The sequence below is a fragment of the Elaeis guineensis genome, chromosome 2 (assembly GCF_000442705.2).
Source record: "Elaeis guineensis isolate ETL-2024a chromosome 2, EG11, whole genome shotgun sequence".
Lineage (NCBI taxonomy): Eukaryota > Viridiplantae > Streptophyta > Magnoliopsida > Arecales > Arecaceae > Elaeis > Elaeis guineensis.
Window position 1 is genome coordinate 123,350,972 of NC_025994.2, and position 27,565 is coordinate 123,378,536.

The 27,565-nt window shown below is 37.0% G+C and overlaps 2 protein-coding genes across 3 annotated transcripts in view; one reads left to right on the forward strand and one right to left on the reverse strand.

The window, feature by feature from the left end:
• Positions 1-1,060: 1,060 nt before the first annotated feature.
• LOC105032229 (protein ROOT HAIR DEFECTIVE 3) lies at positions 1,061-22,508 on the forward strand. The gene is made up of 23 exons (XM_010906648.4): positions 1,061-1,242; positions 3,394-3,543; positions 4,754-4,820; positions 4,915-5,017; positions 5,741-5,811; positions 5,930-5,993; positions 6,083-6,148; positions 6,249-6,296; positions 6,371-6,433; positions 6,521-6,577; positions 8,197-8,355; positions 8,441-8,509; positions 8,602-8,693; positions 10,750-10,828; positions 12,815-12,980; positions 13,154-13,278; positions 15,423-15,685; positions 15,773-15,869; positions 15,970-16,131; positions 19,315-19,419; positions 21,501-21,595; positions 21,687-21,783; positions 21,893-22,508. The coding sequence occupies exons 1-23, from the start codon at positions 1,086-1,088 to the stop codon at positions 22,121-22,123; spliced, it is 2,586 nt and encodes an 861-aa protein (XP_010904950.1). The 5' UTR covers positions 1,061-1,085; the 3' UTR covers positions 22,124-22,508.
• A 1,674-nt stretch (positions 22,509-24,182) lies between these two features.
• The window catches only part of LOC105032035 (transmembrane 9 superfamily member 7), a 6,281-nt gene continuing 2,898 nt past the window's right edge, over positions 24,183-27,565 (reverse strand). For both annotated transcript variants that reach the window (XM_010906474.4, XM_010906404.3), the window contains exons 6-7: positions 25,777-25,924; positions 24,183-25,702 (exon numbers count right to left, since the gene is read on the reverse strand). In XM_010906474.4, the coding sequence (XP_010904776.1) occupies positions 24,545-25,702; positions 25,777-25,924 (1,306 nt within the window). In that variant the 3' untranslated portion in view covers positions 24,183-24,544. The remainder of the gene's footprint in view (positions 25,703-25,776; positions 25,925-27,565) is intronic.

A 27,565-nucleotide genomic window follows, 5' to 3' on the forward strand; every position in this document is an offset into this window, starting at 1 on the left:
TACTGTGGTCCGTTAATTCTTTGTTGCCAGCATTAAAGGAACCATAGAAATCGGAATTTGCAGATGGCTGCGGATCTATGGGGACAAGGATCAAGACTTATGGACCCTCTTCTGTTTCAGTCGAAAGTATGCTGATTGGGACCAATCTAGTTCTACGTTAGACAACTGCATGCTGAATTTCGGATTCTGCTGGCTACTGCTGATCCACTTGGATGATGGTCAGGTAATAATTGGCTTTTGTGAATGGTCCCAAGCGCCCTGCTGTCTAGTTGGACACATTCAATTTCCTGCCATGTGTTTGTGCATTTGTTGGACCGGGTGCTTTGCAGGGCAGTTAGTAAATACGTTCGCTCGCATCGATGGTATAATATCCCGAAAACAAGTGGATAAGTGCCATGTGATTGACTTGCAAGCCAACTATTTTTTGGGCTCGTATCGTCCAATACACAGCAGGGCATATAGCGTATACAGGGCCATACGGTAAATACTGTTATTCCTCTTGGGTGACTACCTGTTCGTTATTTGGAAATGGTAGTCGCAAACTTTCGGCAAGCTTGCATCAGCCGTCACATTATGTTGCAACCTTTCTTTTGAGCCTTCTCCTCTAATCATATGGAAGAATATAAATGCCATGGATTTGAATTTTGAATCAGGGTCATCCAATAATGTATTAGTTGACTGATGGTTACCTGTTCGGTCGGACTTAATGCGATACACCGAAATGATCGTGGGGATAGTTATGATCACGAAGTCATTTTACCGTCCGGCGTTACACGTGTGACGTGTAATTCCGAGGATAAGAGAAAAGAGAGAAAGTACGGTGAGAAATCCTAGAAGAAGATAAGGGGAGGAAAAGATGGGCAGAGCCAGGGACGGGTGGGCGGTTCCACAACCTGGTCAATGAGTCGGTGCATTTGCGTGGGTCCATTTCCGCTTGACGACTATCTCCTCTCTTTTTTTAATTCAAGAAAGAAAAAATTTAGGGAAATAACAGAAAGAATTGTATCCAAATACGTAGAAATGACGTATTTTACCTCTTTCGCGATTCTTCGTGAACTCGGTTTATACTAGATTAAAGTGGGGCGATGGCGATGCTGGACCGGTCTTTCTCCGTCTCCGCTTTCTCTACCTCGGCTGCCGGAGACGCAGGCCCGGCTCCTGGAATTCACCGCGATAGGGTCACCGCCGAGGATCTCCGTCTCTACGAACCTCCCCGGCCGATCTATTCTTTTCCTTCCGTGGGTACGGCGTCGCAAATCTCGCGTTCCCCTTCGATTCGAAGTTCTTGTTTTTTTTTTTTTTTTTTTTAAATCTGTACTTAACTTCTTGTATTCTTGACGCTTATTTCGATGAGATTTAGGTCCGATCTTTCAGACGACGAGGGTTCGATTACCTTTTGTTTTTTTTTACCCTTTTTTGTTCTAGTTTTTCTCTATTATTTTCTTTCGAAACTGTGAATGAGGAGTTTTTATTCAACTTGATGCAATGTTAGGAGTAGGGACTTATCTATTAATCGATTGTTGAGATGGATTTCAATCTTGAAGGCAAAAAACTTCTTCTTCTTCTTCTTCTTTTGATAGTATTTGATTTGGATTACAGTTGATTGGTCTGGTGTTGTTTCTTCGACCGATCAAGAAGCTCGCTTAGAGGGTGGGATCCTTTCTTAAAACGGGGAAAGAAATTTCCCTTTCGTGGATCAAATAAAACCGTTTTAGATGGCATGCATAATTAAGGATGTACCTTTAATGAAATGACCTTATTGTTTTTTTCTTTGGATCGATGATTAGATTTGCTCGAAGAACTAAATGATAGGAAAAGATGCAGATACTAAAAATGGTGGTCTGATATAAAAAACAATTAAAGCAGCAAATCCTTGTACCGATTCTTTTAACCTCTGGAGTTTCCAGTGCTTTGATTATGCACAAGAATCTATTCTTGCATACCAAGGCAACTGTCTGAGTTTCAGCCCGTCTTAAAAGATCGTCCTTGATATGCTTTGATTATGCACAAGAATCTATTCTTGCATACCAAGGCAACTGTCTGAGTTTCAGCCCGTCTTAAAAGATCGTCCTTGATATTGAGGGATCTTGGGGCAAGTTCGTGAAGCTTTGATGTTCATGTTTCAGTCAAATCATCTAAACATATCGAGAAAGTTACAGCAGCCAAACTTGGCCTCTAACTCCTTCATCATCATTTTAAAGCATGTTAATGATTACCTATGAGCAAGAAGGTTGACTATTAACTTGAGGAACCTGTTTCTAATTGTGTTTATTGAGAAGTATGCCCTTTTAGTCCACAATAATTATGAAATTGGCACCTTGTTAGAAAAATACTCTAGTATATACGTTAAGTGGAATCTTGTTTCAATCCATGAACTCTTATATTATGTATTGTTTATTTGAATCTTGTAAAAGAAGAAGCTGATAATCTTTACTCTGGAATTCTGTGTACTATTTGATTTGTGATCATTCTAAAGTAGTAGCAGCTGCATACTAGCATTAAGATCCTATTTTAAGCAATTGGAGCATTAATGCTCCTTGCAGCCCATTTCATATTTTATAATTTTCAATATATTTCCCTTTTGTTCTTTTGAAGTTTTAGTGAGTTTCCAGGCAGTCTTACTTTATGATTTCTTTTTCCTTGCTGTAGTTTTTTTCCCCTTCTTGTGCATGTTTCGTACCTATTTTATTTGTCTCCTCTGATATTCTCAGAAGCTTGGTGGTAATTTGTGGAAAGAGAAAAACATTTTTGTCTTGCGTGCTAATGTGCAATAATGGTCTTAGGTACACTGTGTTTTGGGCGATATTTAAAGACTTATGTTCATCGAGAACTGTAAAACATATGCATTGTTTATTAATCTCCAGAATCCAGATCCTATGATGTGGATTAGCATTGCCTGCTGTTGTGTGATATTTTGATGACATGCACTTGTAGAACCTATTTAGAGTGTGATTCAATAACATTCCAAAAATCCCTTTGTGTAATGGCAATTAAATTCTGATTTTGTTAAATTGGAAAACTTCGGAAAATGATTGCCATTTTCTGTTTTTAATTTCTTACTTATGAATTTTTTTTACTCTCTCTCTCTGTGCGCGCTCGTGCATTTGCATGCGCACCCCCTTCCAAGCACTTTCTTTGTGCAACTATTAGTAACCACGTCAAGTAATTTGCTGACCAATTGAACTCCTTTCTTCCCCTCTGCATTAAAAAACTTTGCAAGTTTGTGATCTAATAACGGCATTGTTATCTTCAATGTTATCAAATATTGGATCAGATAAATTAGCTTCTTTACCTGGTTATCTTATGTTATCGATTAACTATCATTCTCACCTCTGTTCTTTTGTGAATAATACCACAGTAACTTCTGATATTGATGCTATCATTCCATTCCAGAAATGGGTGAAGATTGTTGTTCTATCCAACTCATTGATGGAGATGGCGTATTCAATGTTTCTGGTATCGAAAAGTTTATGAAGATGGTGAAGCTGGCTGAATGTGGGTTGTCTTATGCGGTGGTCTCTATAATGGGCCCTCAAAGTAGCGGTGTGTTTGCTAGTCTTGCGAATGCCTTTTTTCCAAAAAAAAAAAACTTGTTTGAATATAATTATTTGAACTTTGAACAGCATGTTCTGTTTGACTTCTTAATGTTCTTGTTTCCATTTTTACATTTCTAACTTGTTATGGAGTGGTTGTGCATAGCAACTAGAGTTTTCCTGGTGTGGTCAATATTGGAAACTATGAAACTTTCAAGAAGACAAATATTTCCTGTTTTCCTGGAATTTGAAGATTGTATGCTCTTGTAGATTAAGTGTTTTGAAATTGATATTTGTCATTTACGAAGAGGCTTGAGGAGAGAAAAGTTCAGATGAGAACTCGTATGAATTTCTTGCTCTGCAATTTTTCGAACCTGGTAAACTGAATTCAAATATTTGTTTTGGTGTTGAATTCAGTAAAAGGTTTGGTATCATGTAAGACTGGACAAGGCAAAATACATTGTGGCTTAGGTGCTTCCAAAAGAAAAAAAGATCTAATTTTGAGAATAACTCATATTTTATATTGATGCCCATGACTTCAAATTTTCATATGATGCATGACCAAATGTCTTTTGTGGGCTTTCAGGTATCTTCTGCAATGCATCTTAAGATAGAGGACATATGCATTGTTTGGTATTACTGTTTATCTGCTGAAGGTGTTACAGTGGTTTGATATTCATCACACCTCAAAAATGTAGATTCAATATCTTGTGATCCTGAAGTAGGAGCATTTTTTGCTTAATTTGTGTGCTGAAAGTTTACAGTGGTGGTACAGAATATACACTTGTCCTCCGATTACTTGTATCTAACAGCCATGCTTCTGTTGCTGCTATTACTAGTATTGTTTCGCTGTAGGCTGATCATAGGATTTGCTTCTATTAATTTAAGTTAATGATATATTGCTGGATGTATGCTCAATTTCAAATACCACGAATAGTTTATATACTTTAATTTTGCAGTCATGCTATAAATATATGTTTTTGCACGGATAGGAACATTGGAGCATATATTTGAAACAATTTGTGCAAATTATGCATTAATTGAAGTGCTTAGGATCCATGTGTCTTAAATCTTAATTAAGTTCGAAGTTTCATTGGCACCTTCATGTCAGGCTTCTGCCAGCTTATGAATTCTTATTTCTAAACATCATATACATGTGAATCAATGATGTTTGAATGTATGATAAAGGTCCTTTATGATTCTTTCTTGATTTTGGACAGGGAAGAGCACTCTTTTGAATCACCTATTCCATACCAACTTTAGGGAAATGGATGCTTTTAGAGGAAGGCAAGTTTCAATCGTTTCCTATTTGTTTTGTCAGCATTACAAAATCTGTTCTGTATAAGTTGAGTTTATGCAGCTGAAACATTCTTCTCTTTAGGTCACAAACTACTAGAGGAATTTGGTTGGCAAGGTGTGCTGACATTGAGCCATGTACACTTGTAATGGATTTGGAGGGCACTGATGGGAGAGAGCGAGGAGAGGTATTATTTTAGTTTATGCAGTATGACTGTCTCATTGAAAAATATATTTGTAAAATACAATTTTTTCTTTCCATTCCGACATTTTGTTTATATGTTACCCAAGATGTAAATGCATTTCCTTAGACTATGTACTCCGCTGTCCATTATTTGACAACTTGGAGTCTAACTAAGGCATGTGGGAACTGGGAAGTATTTTATTGATTTGTTGTTTCGTTCAGATTGCTTCCCATCTATTTGGTGGACTTGTGATTTGGAATATGTTCAAAAGTTGTTGTAGATGTGTAAAGATTACAAAAACAAGTGATTTAAAGGTGTTCGACCAAATGAGAAATGGTCTGAGTAAAAAGCATAAGAATTAGGTTCTGACACATGCCTTGTATTTTCAGACACATGAAAACATATGTGGAAATAATCTGTGACCAGGAATTTTCCTTATTTGTCACTTCTTGCAGGAATGTTTCCTACCACACCAAGTTAATTATTTCCTTGATTTTGTTTCGTATTCTATATAAGCATCCTCTTGCATTAATTTTCAATTAGCAAAAATGAAAATGATTGGTCATGACTTGATTATTTGTGGGGGCTTCTGAATGTAGTTTAAAAAACTATCATCTCCTTTTCCTAAGAGTTTTGTTTGCCTTTCCATTGCATCACTATTCTAAATCTCTTGATCAGTTGTTTGGATACTCTTAAGATCTGATTCATGATCTATTTTATCTTCAGGACGATACTGCATTTGAAAAGCAGAGTGCACTTTTTGCTCTGGCTATTTCAGACATAGTGCTGATAAATATGTAAGCCCACTGGTCATTGTACAGCATGCATTTTATTTCCCCTTTCTAATCTTGTTTAGGTTTCTAAATTTTGCAATAATTTAATTTTATGTGTTTCTCAATTACCTTCTTAATGTAGGTGGTGTCATGATATTGGCCGAGAACAGGCTGCCAATAAGCCTCTTTTAAAGACGGTATTCCAGGTAAGTTTGGGGTGTGAAATCCATGTAGTTAGCTAGTGTTATAGTTTTAGTTGTTTCACATTAATTTTTAATGTGGTTCGTAATAACAGGTCATGATGCGATTGTTTAGTCCTCGCAAGACAACATTATTGTTCGTCATACGTGATAAAACCAAGGTGCATTTTTCTTTCATCATAATCTGAGAAGGTGTTTCTTTTCTTCTTACTGTTCTTACATGTTTTGATTATGCATTTTTTTCTCTTTTCTCTTTTCCAGACTCCTTTAGAAAATTTGGAACCCCTTTTGAGGGAAGATATTCAAAAGGTTCGTGGTATCTAATGGTTGATCACTGCATATATGCTATTTCCTTTTCTCTAACATCAAAATATTCTTGGCAGATATGGGATTCTGTTTCAAAACCACGAGCTCTCAAAGAAACTCCACTAAGCGATTTTTTCAATGTAAGCTATCTTAAATGACCAATATGAGATAATGATCGTAATATTTATCTGCTGCTTATGAAATTGGATTTGTTACCCTATTATCAGGTTGAAGTTGTGGCTCTTTCAAGTTATGAAGAGAAAGAAGAGCTATTCAAAGAACAGGTACATTGCTACATATGGGCACTGTTTGCCATTTTACTAAACCAATTCAATTTGCATTATTTGGAGTATTTAGATGGCATGCTTTAGCCATGAAATAGCAAGCTCATCAACCTCCTATAAACAGCATGGGACAGTTCTGTATTAGAAGTTAGCAATAGACAGTGTCAAATAATAGATAAGCGAGGTAGACCTATTATTTTAACCCCTAGGTTACTTCTAGAACGTGCATATACATCCAAACCTAAAATATGGCACAGAATAGAAGAGAAACAGTGGGGGGAAGGGGTTACAGGATTTAAAAGTTCTCAACTGCTAAGTCACTGTAGGGAGAACTGATGTAGGAGTGTGGAACTATTTCCAAATTCCAACTACTTTTATATAGAAGATAAAGGTAATTGTAAATTCATCATAGTTGTATACCTCTAACTGCGTATTTAAATGAGAACTGAGTGGAATTCGTAGTTTAATTCTCGAACAGAAGTTGGTCAACTTGGTGTCTAACTTGGTGTCTCCTATCAATAGTTTGGATTGTAAGTTGATGGATGCCCAAATTGTTTTAGAAGAAAGAAAAATTCAGACTTCCTAAATGAACTCCAAAGAGCAGGATTGGGTGTAGAAACTGAGTACCAGGCTTATAAATAAGAGAAGGTACTTCTAGTGTAGTTTTTGCTTCTTTTCGGAACCAGCAGGTAAATAAAATGCTTCATCAGATTGCATCATCAGTAAAACTTGTCATCTAGAAAATTATTCTCGAAAACTGGCCACAATCAACCTGGTTGCAGCATTCTATTGTCCATTTTAAACACCCTGCCTTTTGTGGAGAACAAGCCTGCAGTAAATCAAAATTTTGATGCCTGCTGCTTTAATTAACTAAAAGTTTTTTATTATGGTTCATGCATGAGGTGATATGTTGAACCAAGGTTTATCATACCAGTTGGCATTGTACCATACTGGGCATACATAACCGTTACGGAGTCTTGTACCATACCGTACCGACACTTGGAATGCCTCGCCATCTCTCATGCCATACGGCGTGCCAACATTGTATAGGATAGCACCAGTACAAGGCCTGGTATCGAGATGGCGAACCTTGTGTCGGACTATCAAGAGCATTTGGTAATGCCAATAATTAGATGGCTATTATGATTTTTTTTCATCTTTTTGGCATGATATGTAGATGATATTATGACAGTCTATGTAATTTATTTGCAAGAGTTATTATTTTCAAGTAATCAATAGTTACTACTAAAACATAAAGATCTAATGCTAGATCAGCTGAAGATATGACAATGATGTCATCATGGTGTGGCAATGTTAGATTGTAGAGTGATGACATGGCAATGTTAGATTCTGGTGCCATTTTGTCTGTATTAGTCTTCGAAAGAACCACAAATTGATGGCTTGCCTAATTTTTGTTGTTTCTATTGTTATCTTGCTTCACCATGCACTCATATCCAAGGTCAGGTCCACCTCTTTTTGTCAAAAGCATAAATTCATTGATTTGGAAAATGAAGTGCTCGATCAACTTGAGATGATGTAACTTCAATCTAGCTGTCATTCTTTGGTTGACTGGGAATTTTTTTGTGTTTACTTATTGATTTTATGTTGTAATTATGAAGGTTGCCAGTTTAAGGCAAAGATTTTTTCATTCTATTGCTCCTGGTGGACTTGCTGGTGATCGCCGGGGGGTTGTTCCTGCTTCAGGATTTTCATTTAGTGCACAACAGATCTGGAAGGTTATCAAGGAGAATAAGGACCTTGATTTGCCTGCACACAAGGTGATGATCTGATTATTTTTTCCATAGCTAGACTGAATTTCTAATGTTTATTGGCTTAAATTGTCTTTCTTTCCTCTGTCTGTAGGTTATGGTTGCCACTGTACGCTGTGAAGAAATTGCTAATGAAAAACTTGCTTATATAAGTGCTGATGAGGTAATTGATGTCCATCCTGTGATTCATGTCTACATGTTCTGTCAATGAAATTTTCAAACATGAGGGGTATATCATTCTTTATGTCATGGTAGGAGTGGCTTCAACTTGAGGAGGCTGTTCAACATGATATAGTACCAGGGTTCGGGAAAAAGCTTACTGCAATCTTAGACAAGTGCTTATCAGGGTGAGCATCCTTATTATTTATAACCATCTGCTGAATAGTTTGCCAGTTTTAATGGTTCAAATTGTGTTTAGGATTTAGGAAAGGCAGTCCAATTTTTTGATTAGTATGTATAGATTGAAATGTCTATGAAAAAATCAAGTAGGAGAGCACCTAGAGAAGTAATGTTCATAGTCTAAATTGAATAAATCTGTCCTGATGAAAAAATATATAATTAAGGAAGGAAGCAGACATGCTATCATCATACTAAGTGAGAAATTCAATATAATCTGGACAATAGAGCTTAAGAGAAACCTAAATATTTCGGAAGAAACTTTCTGTTTTGCCTTTAGAAAAGGTAGCATTAATATATTAGCTTTAAACTTTAGTCTTGACAAATGTTATTGCACCATTAATCCCCTATACGTAGGACTAGCCTCCCACATGAAGGTTATCTGTGAGCTGTTCAACTAGTCAGTTGTTGATTAAAACTAAAGAGCAATAAATATGAGCAAATGCCAGGAAGTGTAGTAGTTGCATTGCTGGTGCATGTAGTAATGGAGAACCACTAATGATGGCCTGTGGTTATTATTAATATATCAGCTTTAAACAATAAGTTGCAAATGCCACTTATTGTTTCCAGTGATGACTGGAGGAGGCTCAGTAGGAAGTTCGCCTATGGTTGATGCAGCTTAAGAAAAGGGGGGAATATTTAGGAAAAACCTTTATGGACATTTGGTGAAAGGATAAGAAGGAACTTCTATTGTTAGAAAAATTTGATTTTTTATAGGAACAAGTGCTGAAGGGTGATTCTAGAAGCTGACCCAAATGGATGGAACAGGACTTGTTGGTTGTTGTCTGCTTTGGCAGAACACTTTGAAATATAAGTTTCTTGATACTGTAACATCTGGACAGTTAATGGTACTTCATAAACTTCCAAACACTTCATATAGTCAAAACTTGGGGTCATTTTCCTGTGTCATTATGTGACAATTCAAAGAAAAGAAGTCAAGTCAAATGCTGTGTATGGCCAAGATCTTTTTATGATCTGAGTTTAATGTAGCTGCTACTACCATAGGTATGTATGATATAGCTATTGTGCTTGCTTTATTGGAATTTATTAGTTTATCCTATTAGGGGGCATTTGGTATGGGGTGATCCACCAAAGATCAAGGGTGATGTGGGTGGAAGTGATGAGATTATCGTTGTTTGGTTGCAGTATGGTGATCTTACGTGGCAGTGATTTCAAATCACCTCTACTGCTCGAATCACCGTCTGACATGATGATAGAAAACCCGCTCTCGAGGACGGATACCCAATATCACTCCATCACGGTGATCTTATATTAAAATATGTTAACCAAAATATCCTCACGATTGAGAGACTTCTGGAAAGAGGTAACTATTTTTTTTGCCATGATATTTTTTCCGTGCGCGTGGGGTAGGTAGTTAAGGTGTTTTCTCTATAGAAAAGGAATGCGCGGGGATAGTTGGGGCGTCATCTCCACGGATGAGAAGAGAATCATTTCTCTCGTCGTGCTAATTAGAAAGAGAAAAAATCTATTTAGTTTTGTTCTAAAATTTTTTCTACCCCAATCCTCAATCCCAACTCCCAAACAAGTTGTTAGGGATATTTTTAGTATTATATAGTTGGTGATCTTGAATTTTCGTAGCATAGCAAACAAGTAGCTTGTACATATCCAGGAATCTTTAATCATTGCACTATGGCAAACCAAACATAGTGATCTTAGATCACTAGAGATTAGATCACCCTAGGATTTGGATCATTCGTGATCTTAGATCACCGTGGTGATCCAAGTTGGGTCACCGAACGCCCCCTTAGATTATTTTGAGCACTTTGATGCTTGCCATTTGGATTATGTGCTTGAGGAAAACTGGCTATAATTGTTCTTACAACCAATTGTAGTTCGTTAAGTGTCTAGATTTCATTTTTAAATTAGAGGATGGTGGAAGAGATCTATTTGTGGGCACATAACACCGGTAGTTTGACTTGCTGGTATCTATGTTTCTAGTCCTATTTCAGAGCTATTAAATTTGTTCTTTTTTTTTTTTTATGGCAGATATGATATGGAAGCTTTTTATTTTGATGAAGGTGTCAGAACTGCAAAGAGGCACCAACTCGAATCAAAGCTTCTGGAGGTATTATTAAAATCTAGAAATATTTATGTTTGTATTGAGTGCATGTCAGCATGCAATCCAAGTTGATGTCATTAATGGTATTTATGCCATACAAGATAGTGGTACTTCACAAATATTTCACTGCCATATGAACATGTAATTCATGTCACTTGCACTTTCCAAGCATTTGTATTTATTCACCTATATAATTTTTATATGCTTTTTCCCAAACTTTCCTTTTATATATGATAATATTCTTTTCTTGTTTGTCTACTTGTATTCGTAATACATAATATCTGTATTGACCTTAAAATTTAAATCATGCATGACTTGCTGAGTTTTTTTAGCCATATTTGGATGATTTAAGTTGATGGCTTGGCATATTTGTTGGAAACTTTGAATCTTTAGCTCTAGATGAAGCATAGCTTGTGATAGTCTATGTTGGAGAAGTCCTTGTCACAATTATCTAATATCTTCGATACAAGTGCTACCTCTAAACGTAGACTTGTTGAGTTGATACGTATGCTTGTTCTTCACGACAGGCCCAACTTCCATGTTTGAGCATCAGCATTCAGCAGTTTGTAGATACTATGCTATTGTTTTCATGCTTGCAGTAATATCAGTATTTCAATCTACAAAGACTTCTTGTGACTCTTGGATTATTGAAAATGCTTGTTGTACATCTGCTGTGGGAGCTTTGTCTGTAGATAATATGCTAATGTTTTCATGGTTGGAGTAATATCGGTACTTCAATCTACAAAGACCTTGTGCCACTCTTGGATTATTGAAAATAGTTGTTGTACATCTACTGTGGTGGGATATGATCAATTTCTTCGAGTTTGCCATGCCCAATGGGAGCTGTGCCTGATTGAGTTCACATAGGGAGTGCCATAGATTATCCTCAGAGATTTTAGCTTCTTACATCAAATTTATGATTCGGAAGAGGTGCAGTTATGTCTGAATTGTAGGCTGAAGAGTTGATAGGCATCTATGTTTGTTCCTTGTGAGATTTTCATATATTAAATTGTTCTTGTGCATTCTCAAAGTATGAAAGAAGTATCAATGCTGGAAAATGGCAAGGTTCTTTTGTATACTCGAATTAAAACTTCAGTTATATTTCGATAACTCACAAATTTGTTATGATCATGCAATTCAGCTTGATGAGGCATTAAAGACCTTGCCAAACTATGAATTTATCAAATTGTAAGCTTGCCGAATGCTTGTACTCTTGAGATACTGAAAATTTTCTTCTAATTGGCTAGGCTAGATTTTTCCTGCATAAAAAAGGTTTGCCAGTTCAGCCTTAGTTCATGCAGTGATAATGGAAGCTGGAGCTGGGATAGAGGGATATTCTGTTATGAATTACAGAGTCTCACATGCTTGGAGAGCCTAAGAAATGTTTGTACAACACATATGGATGTTCATGTCAGTTCTGCATGCAATGATGGTCCATGACTTGTTGAGTGGCAGATGATTGTATGCGTGCTGTGCACATGGCATTCAACTCGAGATGGCTATGCTTGGTGGGATACTGCAAATAATAAATATTAAGTTTGCCTTACTAATCTGATGTTAAGAATAATCTCAAGGCACAAATTCTTAGTTGTTGTTAACTTATTGAGTTTTAGGATTCACTATAGCATTATGGAATGACATATATATGTGTGAAATGTATGTTATGACTTATCAAGTATAAAGTGGGGTATATAAATTTCTAGTTATGTAACATAGATCAAAAAAAGAGTGGGTTTGCAACATATTTCCTTATTTGGATTGTTGTCCCTAAAGGTATATTCTTAAGTGCATGATTGCATTTCCGAAGCAGGAGCCATTTTGTATTTGCATTTTGCAAGCTTTCTGCAACTTAGGTTTCAGCACATTATAAACTGGTTCAAGTACTCGAGGTCTTCCATGTTTTCTTGGCATATAATTCGATTGATTTTGAGTTTGTAGCAGTTATTTTGAGGCCATTTGTTTCTGATGGATTACATTTGTTGTACTTTCTAGATGGTCTATCCTGCCTATCAGTCTATGTTGGGGCATCTGCGGTCTAAAACTCTAGATGATTTTAAGGAGGCTTTTGCCAAGGCTCTGGAAAGAGGAGAAGGATTTGCTGTTGCTGCTCATACTTGTGCTCAATCTTTCAAGTCAAAATTTGAGAATGGCTGCGAAGGTAGCATTTTAAGAGTTCAATTATGTTACTTGTTTTCATGTTTTTCCCATTCGTTACAGGGAGTATCTTTTCATCGTCTTGTTATGTACTATTAACTTATATTTGTCAGTGCAACTAGTTAATGGTTTTTGTCCCTTCTTTTCCCTGCTGGTGTGTGGTTACTGGGATTGCAGATGCAGCTATTGAACAAGCACGATGGGAGCCTTCGAAATTTCGGGAAAAGCTTCGGCGTGATATTGATGCACATGTTGCCTCAGTTCGTGCTGCAAAACTGTCTGAACTCAGTGCCCAGTATGAGGTATTTTGGCCTCTCTTTTTTTTGACTGAATTCCATCATCGGGGAATGTGAAAATGCACATGGGGGTACGAATTGATTTTTCTATGCTATATGAGTATGGTTTCCAGGAACATTTTTTTTAAGATACCAGTAGTTTTCCCAAGTTTTCCCAAATCTGCTTTCCAATTTAGGATCATGGAGATTAAATTTTAAAAGCTGTCATTTGATTTGAACGAATGGTAGAAAGGTAAAATAGCTGCTAGTTTTATATACATACATACATATATATATGTATGTAGATGCACTTATTATATGCGGGTGTCATGGACATCTTCAAAATTGTTGCAGGACCAATAACATGACAACAACCATTATTTTAGATCATAATAACAACTGATTGCATCATATAAAATCCTGATTGTGGTTTTCTTGTTCTTTCTTTTGCCTGCTTTTTTGGAATCAATTCCATCATATAGCCACCCACAATTTTTTTGAGCATGCACCATTGGCTAGCCACATAATACACCTGAATTTTCATGCATTTATTCATCAAGCAAAGGAAAAACAAGAATATTAAAAATCTTACATCCCTGGTGGAGAGATTGAAAATAGAAATCTAAGGTGCATGGTTTTGTAGTTAGGGCTGGAAATAGTTTGGATATTATATAATATTGCTGCCTGTTACTTGGCCACCTTGACAGCATTGACTTCCAGTATATAGTTATAGTTTATTATACTTATTAAAAACTTTGTCACATTATAAAATATGGTCATTTCAAACATGTAGAGGTATTTCATACTTTAATAAATTATTTTCATAAAAATTCAATCCTCTTTCTTTTGATAAAAAATAAAAAATGAATAACATCATTTTATTCTTTATAATATTTTGAAAAGCTTTTTGTTTAAAATAGTTAAAGATTTCAATAATTTCAACATATTCCTATATTCGTATATATTTTTAGTAGTTTTTTAAAAATAGATAATTCATGGTTCTTTTTATTTATGCTGCAAATGGCATTTAATACAGAAAACATTTAATACTTTATATTATATATTTTATTTAAATAGTTTTAGTTCTTAATATATTTTTAATTGAAATCAGGTTGGATCGGTGATCCAAATCTTTGGTCAAATTGGTCTTTATGCAAGTTTAATAAGTACATCTTAGACCATCACCTGGTTATGGTGCATCACTTGCAATCTTGACAGTAGATTTTGGACCCCTTCTTTATAATTATGTCATTTATTTAGTTTTCATACTTGACATTTTATTTGCATCCAAGTAATATCCGGTATTCTAATTTATATTCATATTAGAAGAAAATATGGATCTAACTAATATCGGAGTTGTATCCATTTCTATTTAAAATAAATATAGATATGCTTAATATCCGATTTGTATCTGTATCTGTTTGGACAAATATCAACACTAATTTTGGTATCCATTTAATTTCCATATTCATATCCATATTTGTTGGAAAATATTGATACAAATATGGTGATACTATTATCTGATCCGTATCTGATCCATTTGCAGCTCTATTTTTAGTCTACTCCTTCTCATATCGTGTTTTGTACTCGGTCCATTTTGCATGACCATCAGATGACCAAACTTCCCAGAACATCATGGCCATTCCTTCAATACTTTTTTTTTCCTCGTAATTTGGGGTCATCCATCTGTTGTTCCTTTCTCATTGGGTTATAGTAGACATTGGAGAAGAAATAGAAGCATTAGTGGGGATGATCAAGACAGATTCCAGCTGACCTTATTGGATCATGCTAGTTTATATGTTGTAGAATTGTGAAAGAGGATTAGATCGTGAGGAAAAGAAAATGAAAGAGGAGAAAGGCAGGGCATGATTGCAGTTTGAGACTCAGTCCTGGGAAAGCAAAGTGGCTGAGGGGAGATCATAAAAATGAGATAGGAAAAATTGGTGTGCTATTCCTAACATCTACCAAAATGTACCCTCTTCAGAAGGTGCTTTTAACAGCTTAACTAAAAAAAAAAATTAATACCATTTATCTGTAAATTTTGATAAGAAGTAGATAAGTTACTTGGGGAGAAAAAAATATCAATACCTTTGGATTTTAGATGGCCATTATCTCGCAAAATGTAATTATAGGTGCTGTCATTAATTAATAAGGAACTGATACACTTGCAGGAGCAACTGAATAAAGCTCTTGCAGAACCTGTGGAAGCTCTCCTTGATGCAGCTAGTGATGATACCTGGCCAGCAATAAGAAAACTTCTCCAGCGCGAAACTGAATCTGCTATCTCTGGTTTTTCTTCTGCCCTCTCAGCATTTGATATTGACCAGGCAACTACAGATAAAATGATTGCAAAACTACAGGAGTATGCTAGAAACGTTGTTGAATCTAAGACTAAAGAAGAAGCTGGAAGTGTTTTGATTCGTATGAAGGACAGGTATCATGCTCTTGCCCCTTTTCTTTTCCTTTTAGACTGTAATAGCCTTTGTTTTCAGAATTAGATTAACTTTGTAGCTTTTTACAGGTTTACAACATTGTTCAGCCATGACTCTGACTCAATGCCAAGAGTTTGGACAGGAAAGGAAGACATCAGAGCAATTACAAAAACTGCCCGATCTGCGGTATGTCATGGATAGTAACTGTTATAAGTATAATGTTATTATTTTGACACTGTTAAATTTATAGTTTGAATATTTAATGCAAAAAGTTAGTTGTTTGCAGTCCCTGAAGTTGCTCTCTGTAATGGCTGCAATTCGATTGGATGATGAGTCTGATAACGTTGAGAATACTCTCTCACTTGCTCTGCTGGATACTGCTAAGAGTGGCAATGCAAATAGAAGCATCCAATCATCTGATCCACTAGCCTCAAGCTCGTGGGAAGAGGTGATCAATTTTTTGGACGCCTGTTTTAATATCTTTAAAACATATATGTGCTCAAGAATCATGTCTTTGTCAGTTAAATTCACTTAGTGTTGGATATCAGATTCCACCACTTGCATTGGCAATGTGCCTATTTTTTTCTGTAACCCAGTTTGCATTTCCTTTGTTTTTCTTTGCAGTTTTGATAACTGTTATTAGCTTTACTTTAGGTTCCTAAAGCTTTTCTTGTACTAGGCATGAAGGACATTTGTACATTTGCAATTATGACCTATTCTATAAGCTATTTGCTTATGGTATTGTGATCAAGTCAGTGTTCGTTTGGTAGTCAATTGGCCACCTTGTTGTGGTAAAGAGAGTGTCTAACGTATGCACAGAAGAAGAAGAAGAAGAAGAAGAAGAAGAAGAAGAAGAAGAAGAAGAAGATGGTGTCCAATCTCAGTTTCCTGGTTATTAGTAACCTGCTTTCGCTGTTCAACAACATAAAATTCTTGTGGTTTTCCATAAATCAGCATGAAATCTATAATCTAACTATAGTGTATTGACCGTTGAGTCTGACATTAATAACGAGAGAGGCAAACAATGAAAATTCGAGATAGAGGGTATCTATCTCCACAAAATTCGTGATGAGAGGGTATCTACTCCTCTCGAGTCTATAGATAGATGGATGGATATGAATTTTACCCCTCTCGAGATGAGGGAGTATTTGCTCCTTTCAAGATGAGGGGGCATCTACTCTTGAGTAACACAGAATTCTTATGGTATTTGCTTCTCTTGAGATGAGAGGGTATTTACTCCTCTTGGGTCCAAAATCTATAATGAGATGGATGAACACAAAATTAGTATAACCTGCCTTCACTGTTCAACAATATAGAATTCTTATGGTATTGTTAGATGTATACATGCATGCATGAATTACTGCATGCATGCATAGACGAACTTTGCTCCTCTCGAGTGAGAGGGTATCTATTCCTATTGAGTCCAAGATCAATAATGAAATGTTACTGTCAATTATGATAGATAAATAGATAAACACAAAATCAGTAATCTGCCTCCATCATTCAACAACACAAGTCTTGTGGTTTTGCATGAGTCAGCCCAAAATCTAGCTATTGTTTATTGACCGTCTTTGTAACATATATACATGTACAAACTTTGCTCTTCTTGAGATGAGAGGGCGTCTATTTTTCTCGAGCTAAAAATTAATAACGACATATCACTGTTGATCATGATCTGTACCTCAAAGAATGCTTAAAAACCAAAAATCATTTACTATGGTAGTTTCTAACTTATAGATTTAGTAGTGCAAAAAATGAATGGTTAGAATTATGTGAGATTGGGGTGGCAATCTAGTCGGGCTGGAGCAGATATAGTTTTGGGTTGGATATAGGATTGATCAAAAATCTGTCAACTTGGACCCAACTTGTTTATTAAATGGGTCAAAAGTCCAAACCATTTTATTACATAAGTAATCTAACCCAATTTACGATACATTGAAACAATTTAAACGGATTAAATGGTTAAACATTGCCATTAGGGTTGGCAGTGCGTTTGAGCCGGGCTGACTTCTAGTTGGGCTACAGGCCAGGTCCAATGTTTTGGTCTTACATGTAGAGCCCATATATTTTTTGGGCTAGTCTCAGGTATATCCTTAGCACGGCCCAAGCCTGAGCCTGGACAAGTCCCTCATCAAGCCCAAACTCAAGCTCAAAGCTAGCCCAAATTGATTTCCAAAATAGGCCGAGTCCTGGAATCCTCCCCAGTCGTGACCACCAATCTCTCATCTCCCTCGAAGGTTTGATCACTAAAATCATCTCCCTTGATGCAATGTCCTTGAGATCATCATCCATGATGGAGGATGAGGAGTTGCAATCCCTATGCAAATCCTCCTCACCAATGAGGGCACAACATACCAACCTTCTGGCTTTTGAGCTGGGACTTGGGGGGAGCAATAGAGGAGTGCTGAGGCTCGTCGAAGGACTCCATAGTGCTTTTGTGACTATAGGAGGCCAGCAACTGAGTGGTGGTTGCTACTGTCGAGGGGAGGGGTTTTAGGGAAGGTGGTGGTGGCGGCAATGATGACGAGGGGAGGAGATAGAGTGGGCGGCGACTAGGAGGGGAAGGCATGGGGTGGGGAAATTGATCTTGGCTTTGCAGCCATGGAGGCTAGTGGCAACAACATCGTAGGAACCGACGGCCTCCTAAGTGGAGTTGAAGGTGCTGAGCCAGATGCGTGTCTTCTTCATCGAGACATGGATCTCCGAGCAAACCACCCCCACAACCTCTACCAGATGCAGCAGAACCAGACCTCCAGGCCCAAACGTCTGATTCAAGTCAGCTCGATTGGGTTTCGGGTTAGGCTCGAGCTGGGGCTTAGGTCGGGCCTCATTTTTTCTAAAATCTTTGGGCCTAAGTCCTACATGAAGCCAAAGAAAATTTTTCAGGCTAGGCTTAGGTTGAGGCATGGCTCAGCCTGTTTCCAGCCCTAATTACCACCTCTAATACGAGATCATCTTTGCTATGAGCTAAACATTAAAATTTATTGATTTTGAATGTGTACATGTTTGAGCGTGTATAGATCATGATCAATAAGATAAATTTTCAATTTAAATGCTTTATCATGTATCATGGCATGCTAGCACAATGAAAATCATCCATTTTTCTGTTCACACGATGCATAAGTTAGAGACTTCTAAAATGTCTGATGTTCAGTCTCTAGGTATTTTTAATGGTATACATCATAATCAATGGTGTGGACATTTGATTTGGATGACTTATTGTTGACTTTGGACTCGAGAGAAGGAGATACCATCCTTCTTGAAAGGAGCGTAGTCCATCCTCCCCCTCCGCCCCCCCCCCCCCCCAAAAAAAAAAAAAAAAAAAAAAACACATGTGGACACATTATTAGCCCAAAAATTCCAGCTATTGCACAAATTGCATATTCTGAGCTTAGTCATAACTATGTGGTACTATATACTAGTTTGCACTTAATGACCCTGCTTGTTTATGTATTAAGAACTGCAATAATTGTGGTCATCTTTCTTCAGCCATGCAAATTCTACCTTATATTTTTCATTTTGAAAGCAAAAAAATACGTCATTTTTCTTACATATTCCATTTTCTCTGAGGTTGCTACTCTCTTAATTATGATTTGATAGTTTAGCTTGATGTGTTTTATTTTTTGACCAGGTTTCACCCACAAAAACTTTGATTACACCTGTCCAATGCAAGTCTTTGTGGAGGCAATTCAATGCAGAAACCGAGTATACTGTAACTCAGGCCATTGCTGCTCAGGTATATTCTCAAGCTTATCTTTTTGACATAGTTGATGTTGTTTACCCTATCTATTCAAATTATGGATGTCAATTGTTAAAAAAATTAGATGAGTTTCTGAAGATTTTGATATTTTCTATGGTTATAGACTTATAGTTATACGGTGATAACTCAACTTGGTGTTGTTGTTATCAAAAACCCATCAATGTATAAAATGCTAATATGATGTGTCTTCTGGGAATTAGGTTCAAAATTATACCCTTTTTTTTAATAAAAATTATTTATGCTGTCAAAGCTTGTTTTTAAGAATATGTAGAAGACATTTATGGCTAGGTGATAAAAAGTATGGTGCCTTCCAGTTTGAACTAAAGAATTTTGCCTGGACTGGAAGTATCTCATTCATCTGAATGTTGATTGGTTTTTGCTTATGTAGTGTCTGCCACTGGCTTTTGCTTTCACTATTCTCGGTATTGGCTGGCTCTGATTAAATCTATTGTATGTCTACACGAGTTTACAAATGAACAGATAACTCTTGCTTGGTGAGGAAGTAGGGTTTTATTAGCAATAGTTTGTTATAAAACTACATTATATTGCAATTTTAAACTGGAGAATTTCCTCTACTTGTGAATGGATCTATTCTTTTATAGGTGGTTTATCGCATTTTATTGTCGTCCCAACCATTTCTTTTCTATAGTTGCATTTAATTATTGATACAGATGCTTCTTTATTGCTTTACTTGTGATGGATCAATGCCATAAATATTACAGCACAAATATAAAACACTTGGTAGAAAAGCAGGCTTGCAAACATACATGTGCACAAACCAATGTCTGCGCTCTCATTTGTACATTTTACCTGACTTAATATACAAGTAGTAGATATTATGGTGATACAATAGGTTTGCCGTTGTGTGTTGTTAGATCATCCATTGCAGGGACTTTAGACATCAAGGAGGCTGCCTCTTTCCAGATCTCATTAACTGCCAACCCCCTTTAAACATGAGCAATAGGAGGTACCGGAGATGGTGCATTGTGCTATCTGGTTTAAAGCCAAAGCTACTAGTCAGTTACCAAGCATTTGGCTGACCGCCAACTTGGTCAGTCCATACCCTCGATAACCTTGTGAAGAGAGGAGGATTTTATTTTTTTTATTTATTTATTTTTGTTGGGGGCCGGGGCAAGTCTTTGGCTGTCTGATGGCCAACTGCATGAAGCTGTCCCTACATGACAACTACATGAAGAGGGCTTAGTGTTTGGCAGTTTGAATTACCATATATTGTGCAATTGAGAACAAAGCCATCGACTACCTATCATTGCAATATGGAGGATTGCTATTTCACCTTTTGTAAGTGTAGATTTTCTCCCTTTCTTTGTGTAAGTTTGTGATTCATAAACATTTTGATGAGTGGTGAAGTCTTTCTCTGAAATTTTGAGAGGATCTAAAGTAGGGTTTAGTTGCGCACATCTGAAGCACAAAACAGTGGACCTTGTTATCTTCTGTTGCTGGTGATCCATTTGGGAGCAAATAGGCAAGTGTAAAATGCCTTGGTAGGATCAAATTGGCTGAGTTCTAGACTTTATCAAGTATGGTGTTCTATAGTGAGGCTGATGGGGACTCCTTTATTCTGTCTTTTGGGTTCCTTTCGGCTTGTTTATGTGTTTCTGCTCTAGCTTCATACTTTTTTACCACATTGGCATGGCATGCAGAGTCTTTAGTGTTTGTTATTTTGTTGTAGTTTTGTCAAAAGAAAAGAGGGATGCGAGAGATGTTAGCATTAAGAAAGAGTAGGTGTTTTTGCAGTTTATTCTCTTTTGGAAATAGCAGGAAGCAGTTGATATTTATTACTTCCGAACAATATAGTCTTGAGGCCTCTGCAATTATCATTCTCACATTGTAGATTGTACACCTTCTTTACATATAACTACATATGTAAACAATATTTGGTAGATTTCTTTCTTTTAAGAAGATCTTAATGTTTCTTCCATGCATGCCTTGCATAATGGTAATCTTAAGATGCCAATGATAGCAAGTGTTGCAATCGTTAATGATATATGTCGCATGCAAACTTTATGCGGAACTTGTTTATTAATATTTTTTTTCAGGAAGCCAATAAGCGTAATAACAACTGGTTACCCCCTCCATGGGCGATTGTTGCCATTCTTGTTTTGGGATTCAATGAATTTATGACACTTTTAAGGTAATTTACTTGAATTTATGAGTTGAATATATCTGGCAAAACTCTGCCTCTTTCTGGCTTGAACTAAATCTTCTGCTGTTTCCATTGGCAGAAATCCTCTTTACCTTGCTGTCATATTCATTGCCTTTCTATTGGGCAAGGCCATCTGGGTCCAGCTAGATATCCCACGGGAATTCCAAAATGGCGTTGTGAGTGTTGGAATAAAAGTCAAATTGCATTCTTTCTATGGCCGAGCTGAAAATACCTTTTTAGTTCTGACTTTGATTATTTGCATGTATTTTTTTTTTTTTTTTGCAGCTCCCTGGTCTCCTCTCCTTGTCCACGAAGTTTCTCCCGACAGTAATGAACGTACTAAAGAGGCTAGCAGATGAGGGCCAAAGGGCTGCAGCTCCAGAACCCCGGAGGAACCCTGAACTTGCTTCAAAAAGGTTCAGGAATGGCATATATGACAATTCAACATCTGATGCATCTTCTAATATAACCTCGTCAGAGAGTGGGGCTGAGTACTCAAGCCCGTTAAAACAATGATCGGAATGAAGGATAGACTTTTGACCACCCCATTTCTTGTGTTTGGCTGTGGTTTTTTAAAATGGAAGCCATGTTCAAGTCTCCTGTTTTGCTGAGATGCCCTCGCCAATGTTAAGGTTGGAGCCAAGGAATGTATCTAGATTATGTAATTGTGAGTATATGATATGTTGGTTGTATGAGAGGAAATTGGATGTTAGTTTTCATGCTTTTTCTAATTTATGGGGTTTTTTGTGAGGGGTTATATTTAGTTAAGAAATGACCCCGTAACGAATAATTTTATTTTCTTACTCTGCTTCATTTTTTTTTTGTTTTACGTGTGTAGCTTGTCGATAGATGTATAAAACTCATTTGGTTTCATGAAGTGTTTATGTTCTTACTCTTTGAATTAGCCTCCATTGACATCCAAGGGCTTCTCTAGTGTGTGATAAATGCTAGGCGAGATGGCATACACATGCATTTGTTGGATTATTTGATACATTCGTATTGTTCTCGAAAACTAGAGAGCCAAAGTTGCACTCCTGCGATGTTTGACAGTGTCACAGACAATTATTATCGTTAAAGATATTTTTGGCTATTTGAGATTTTATGGCAGGAAGAATGTTTATTTCATTTGATAACTAAAAAAAAGATATCATTAATATATAAAAAAAAATTATCGTACTCTACATGCTATCATTATTTGTAAATAAAAAATTATGATGGTTAAAGATATTTTTGACATATATCATGGTGGAGGAAGATTTGAGATTTTGTGATATGAAAAATGTTTGTTCAACTGTAAATCATTTGGTAGTTTAAAAAGATATTTTTGGAGAAAATAGTCTTTAATTTCTATTTTAAGAGAATTTTAAAAATTTATGTTATGGGAATTGTATTTTTATAGGAATAATTTTTTTTAATTTTTTTATTTGAAAACTTTAACCAAATAAGATTAGATTTTTTTCACTTTCCTGCTCCCCCCCCCCCCCCCCGCCCCCCCCCCCCACTTCCCGCCAATCAAACCAGTCCACAATTTTTGGACCAATTTTTTCCTCCCTTCATATTGGATATTTATCCTTTTTTTATATATATTTGGTTGTTCATGTTCTCTTTTTGTCCTTTTTCGCTTACGTTGTGTCTTCTCCCTCCCTCCCTTCCCTCAGGAAAGAAACTGTACCATTAGAGCTGGCCAAGGGAGTTCCAGATACAGGAGGATGGAATGACACATGTCCATCTGATATGAAAAAGTCTACTTTCCGGTGAGAGCCCAAGAACGACAGGCGGTGTATGGAAATGCACCAATTGTTGGTGCACCGACTGCAGGATACCAATGTTACTCGCCAACTTTTTGACTGTTTAGTTAGCCAGGCAACGCCCCCTAACCAACCAATCATGGTGAAAGATATTTTAGGTAGGAGGAAGAATAACCAACTAGATTGTTAAGCCCTGCATCCCTCATTTTTTTTCTCCCCATTTTACCCTTCTTCCCTCACATTTACCGTTCTTTATTGTTACATTTTCTTGTCCATATAATTCAAAAGATGGCATTTAACTAAAGTTTTTGACAAACAAACAATATTCCTTCCATTTCTCCAAAAGATATGGTCAAGTGAGTTATATCCAAACAGCACTTTATCCGGCTTCATGGTTAAGTAGCGACACCTCCTTGGCCATCCAGGAATCAAATGCACCTTAAATATGAAGCAGACAGGTAATTGAAAGAGAGGAAACGGTTGGACCGGACAGATGTGAGTGACGTTGAGACATATAGTAGGATGGCAATTGCAGAACAACGGTTGAAACAAATTTGAGAGTTTATTACCTTAAAAAAATTGAGAGCTGAGAGCTTCGCAAGTTTGTGAGGCAACTCTAATGGCTGACAAAGGGCAGTTCATCCGACTGCAGAGAAATCAGGCATCTGGCAATTTGTGGGATATAACGCAGATGCTACAGCAAATGAACCATCTCCAAAGATTTCCAAGGTTCACGAGCATATTGACGTGCTGCAATCCAGTGTCAAATGACTGGAATCGACCAAACAAGACAGTGATCAAACATCACCATGTAAATTTTCACTCCATCTAGCAAGTCTGGCATGATTTTTATTTTAAGATATATAGTTGCTCACTGAAATGGTGTAGTCCAAGCAAGAAGTTACAACATATGAAACAGAAATGAAACAGCAACCAGTTCCAAGAAAACAGGAATATGAAGATACAAGCCAAGTCCTAGAATGCTATCCTGATTCCTATAATTAAAATAATCAACTCCTGAAATTGCTCCACAGCCCTCCAGCAGGTACTGAGATAACTTTCTTCCATTCGTCTTCTTTCTTTCCCTCATCTTCACTTTTTAACCAATCATCCCTCAGCTCAACAAACCAGCCTTTTATGTTGAAATGCTAGTTGGAACCAAATAAAAACTCGCTGGCTCACCCTTTAATCAATCTATCTTTACAGAGGAATATATCTTGCGGACAAACCAGAAGCAAGCATAGAAGCCAAGGGTCCCCGTCAATACAAAGAACGCATAAGATCCAATCAGCATGTAGCCGAAGTACAGGATCCCAGAAACAACCTTTGTAATCTCAAGCTTAGTGAAGAAATAGAATGCCGAATATAAGAAAAGGTACAATGCAGAAGAACCTGCAGTCAGATATGCTCTCCACCACCAGTGGTAATCCTCACTGCAGAGCTGGAAGTAACAGAGGACAATAGTAATTTCCGCACAAGTTATGACAAGGATTACAAAGACTATGAAGAGGAAGCCAAATATGTAGTAGAATTGGTTCAACCATATGGAGGTTAAGATGAAGAAGAGCTCAATGAAGACAGCGCCAAATGGAAGAATACCCCCAATTAATATAGAAAATGCTGGCTGCATGTACCAAGCCTGCTCAGGTATCTGTCTTGGGATCTTGTTGGTCTTTACAGGGTCCTCGATAGCTGGCTTCTTGAAACCTAGGTAACTGCCAACGAAAACCAGTGGTACTGATATGCCAAACCATAAGAAAACTAGCGCAAACATAGTCCCAAAGGGAACAGCACCAGAAGACTTCTCACCCCAGATCAATGCATTCAGCACAAAGAAGATGGTGAAAACAATACCTGGAAACATGAAAGCCGTTTTCAAAGTAATCTTCTTCCACTCTGTACCTTTGAACATCTTATAAAGGCGAGCTGAGGAATATCCAGCAAATAGGCCCATGAAGACCCACAAAAGGACCATGGCAGTCATCAAACCCCCACGGTTGGAAGGAGAAAGAAATCCTAGTAATGCAAACATCATGGTGACCAGGGTCATCCCAAAGAACTGAACCCCTGTTCCCACATACACACAGAGCAGACCAGAGTTGATTGGTGGCCGGAACACATCACCATGGAGTAATTTCCATCCAGTTTCTTCTTGGGCTTCATCCTGAGTCTCCAATTGATTGTAGTTTGCTATATCTCTGTATAATGTTCTCATCATAATCATTGCCACCATTCCAGACAAGAAGAGAACAATCATTAAGGAATTAATAATAGAAAACCAGTGGATCTGATCATCACTCATGAGGAGGTAAGTGTCCCAACGAGATGCCCATTTGATATTACTAGTCTGGAGAGGCAAAGCCGTGGAAGTTAGCACCACATATTGTCAAAGAAAGCACGTTCAAAGAAGTGAGTAAATACCTGGAAGGTAACATCATAAGTGAATACAATAAATGTATCATCAGCAACTTCCTGTGGATTGTGGGCATTTGGAGTTAATTTGGTGCTTGGGTTACATGTCAATAATCTAGGGTTCTTATCATCCCAGTCATTGTACTCATGGCGTACACTGTTTGAAAGAGCAAACGACATATCCGTTCAATGGATGCATGCAACAGCATGAATTAGGATTAGGTTCATCATAGTCCACTAATAATAGAAATCTAGTACTTTGCACAATAACCCCTACAAGCATAAGAGATACCAGAGCAAAACTCATCAAGTAGTTCTGAATTGAACAAAGGGGAGGAATATATTTTTTTTCACATGGAATTAGTTCAAGCTAATCTTCTTCCAACAATTCCATTACAATGGTTGACTTCTTTTACTATTAACTTCCTCAAACTACTCTTAGCATACCTTACAGATGCACCATTACTCATGAAAGAATCCATCAAACAAATAATAAAAAAGGTATTGTAGAAGCGTGTATCAGCACATAAAACTTTCAAATGAACATTACAATTTTGTAACAGAGAACCTGGAATATTAATAAGCATCAAGCAGATGCCAACCACATAACAAAGAAATGATTCAAATGGCATGAAAACACTACCACCCCTTATCTAGCATGTCAGAAACTTTATAAAGAAATTCCTAATATCCAAAAAGACAACTTTCCATCCATTAAGCTGAAGCCAAAACTAAAGCAATCCCCTAAAGTGCACAGAAAAACTTACAATATCTGGTCATTTTTTTAGTATAACAAGATCCTCAAAGCACCTATTAATGATGTTAAAAGTAGAAAAGGCCATGTCACATCAATACTGAATGATATGACTCCATTCCTAAGGGTTCCATGAGAAGAGCCAATTCTTGATAGTTGAAACCGTAAGGATGGCTAAACACCAAATGTTTTCTACCTATCTAACAATTCTAAAAGTTGTAATAAAAACTTGTATGTGGTAGCAAAGATAAAAATGATAATTGGGGTGCCCCTTCTTTTGGGAACATCAGTTACTAGCTTTGTGGAGAACTGGGTAGCAAGGACAATAGTCTGATCCATCTGTCTTCTATCAACATCGAAGAAAAACAATGAGTACTTTCTAGTCTGTTGTACACTGCAGTCTCAAGACCATTGTGGCATACCACAATTTGGTATGGTTTGTCTCTGTCCTTACCATCACACTGCTGCATCCACAATGCTACCTTCTAGTTCTTAATGTCTTTAACTTTCAGAATTATAGCTGCCAAGGACATCATATCTTACCTACTTAGAGTAACAAATTCACATTAATTTTGTCAAACAGCATAGCACAACTAATGCACAAAATGCAGCATTCATCAGCTGCCTGTCAATATCTCCTATCACCCACCTGCCGTAAACAAACACAAACCCCTTTTTGATTAAAAAAGGAACCATCATGGGGTTCAATGACCTCAAAGGTTGCAGATTTCATGAGGCTGCAACAGTGGATAAGAGAAGTCAGCTTAGTGATAACTGGAGCTATCATGCTCTACTGAGGCTCCATGCAAGGACATGTGATTAAGGTGTTCCCAAGTTTGAGTTCCATTGTATGAATAGTTCGCATATTTTGGAAATTAAAGTAATGAATAAACATGCAACCACTCTCTTTAATAGCACTTAAGAATTTAAGAGAGAGATAAGGCACTCAACAAACAAGACTCAATGTTATCGTAGTAGTAAAAGGAGAGTAACTACTTTAAAAAAAAAAAAGAAAGAAAAAAAGGAAGGAAGGAAGAGAGAGAA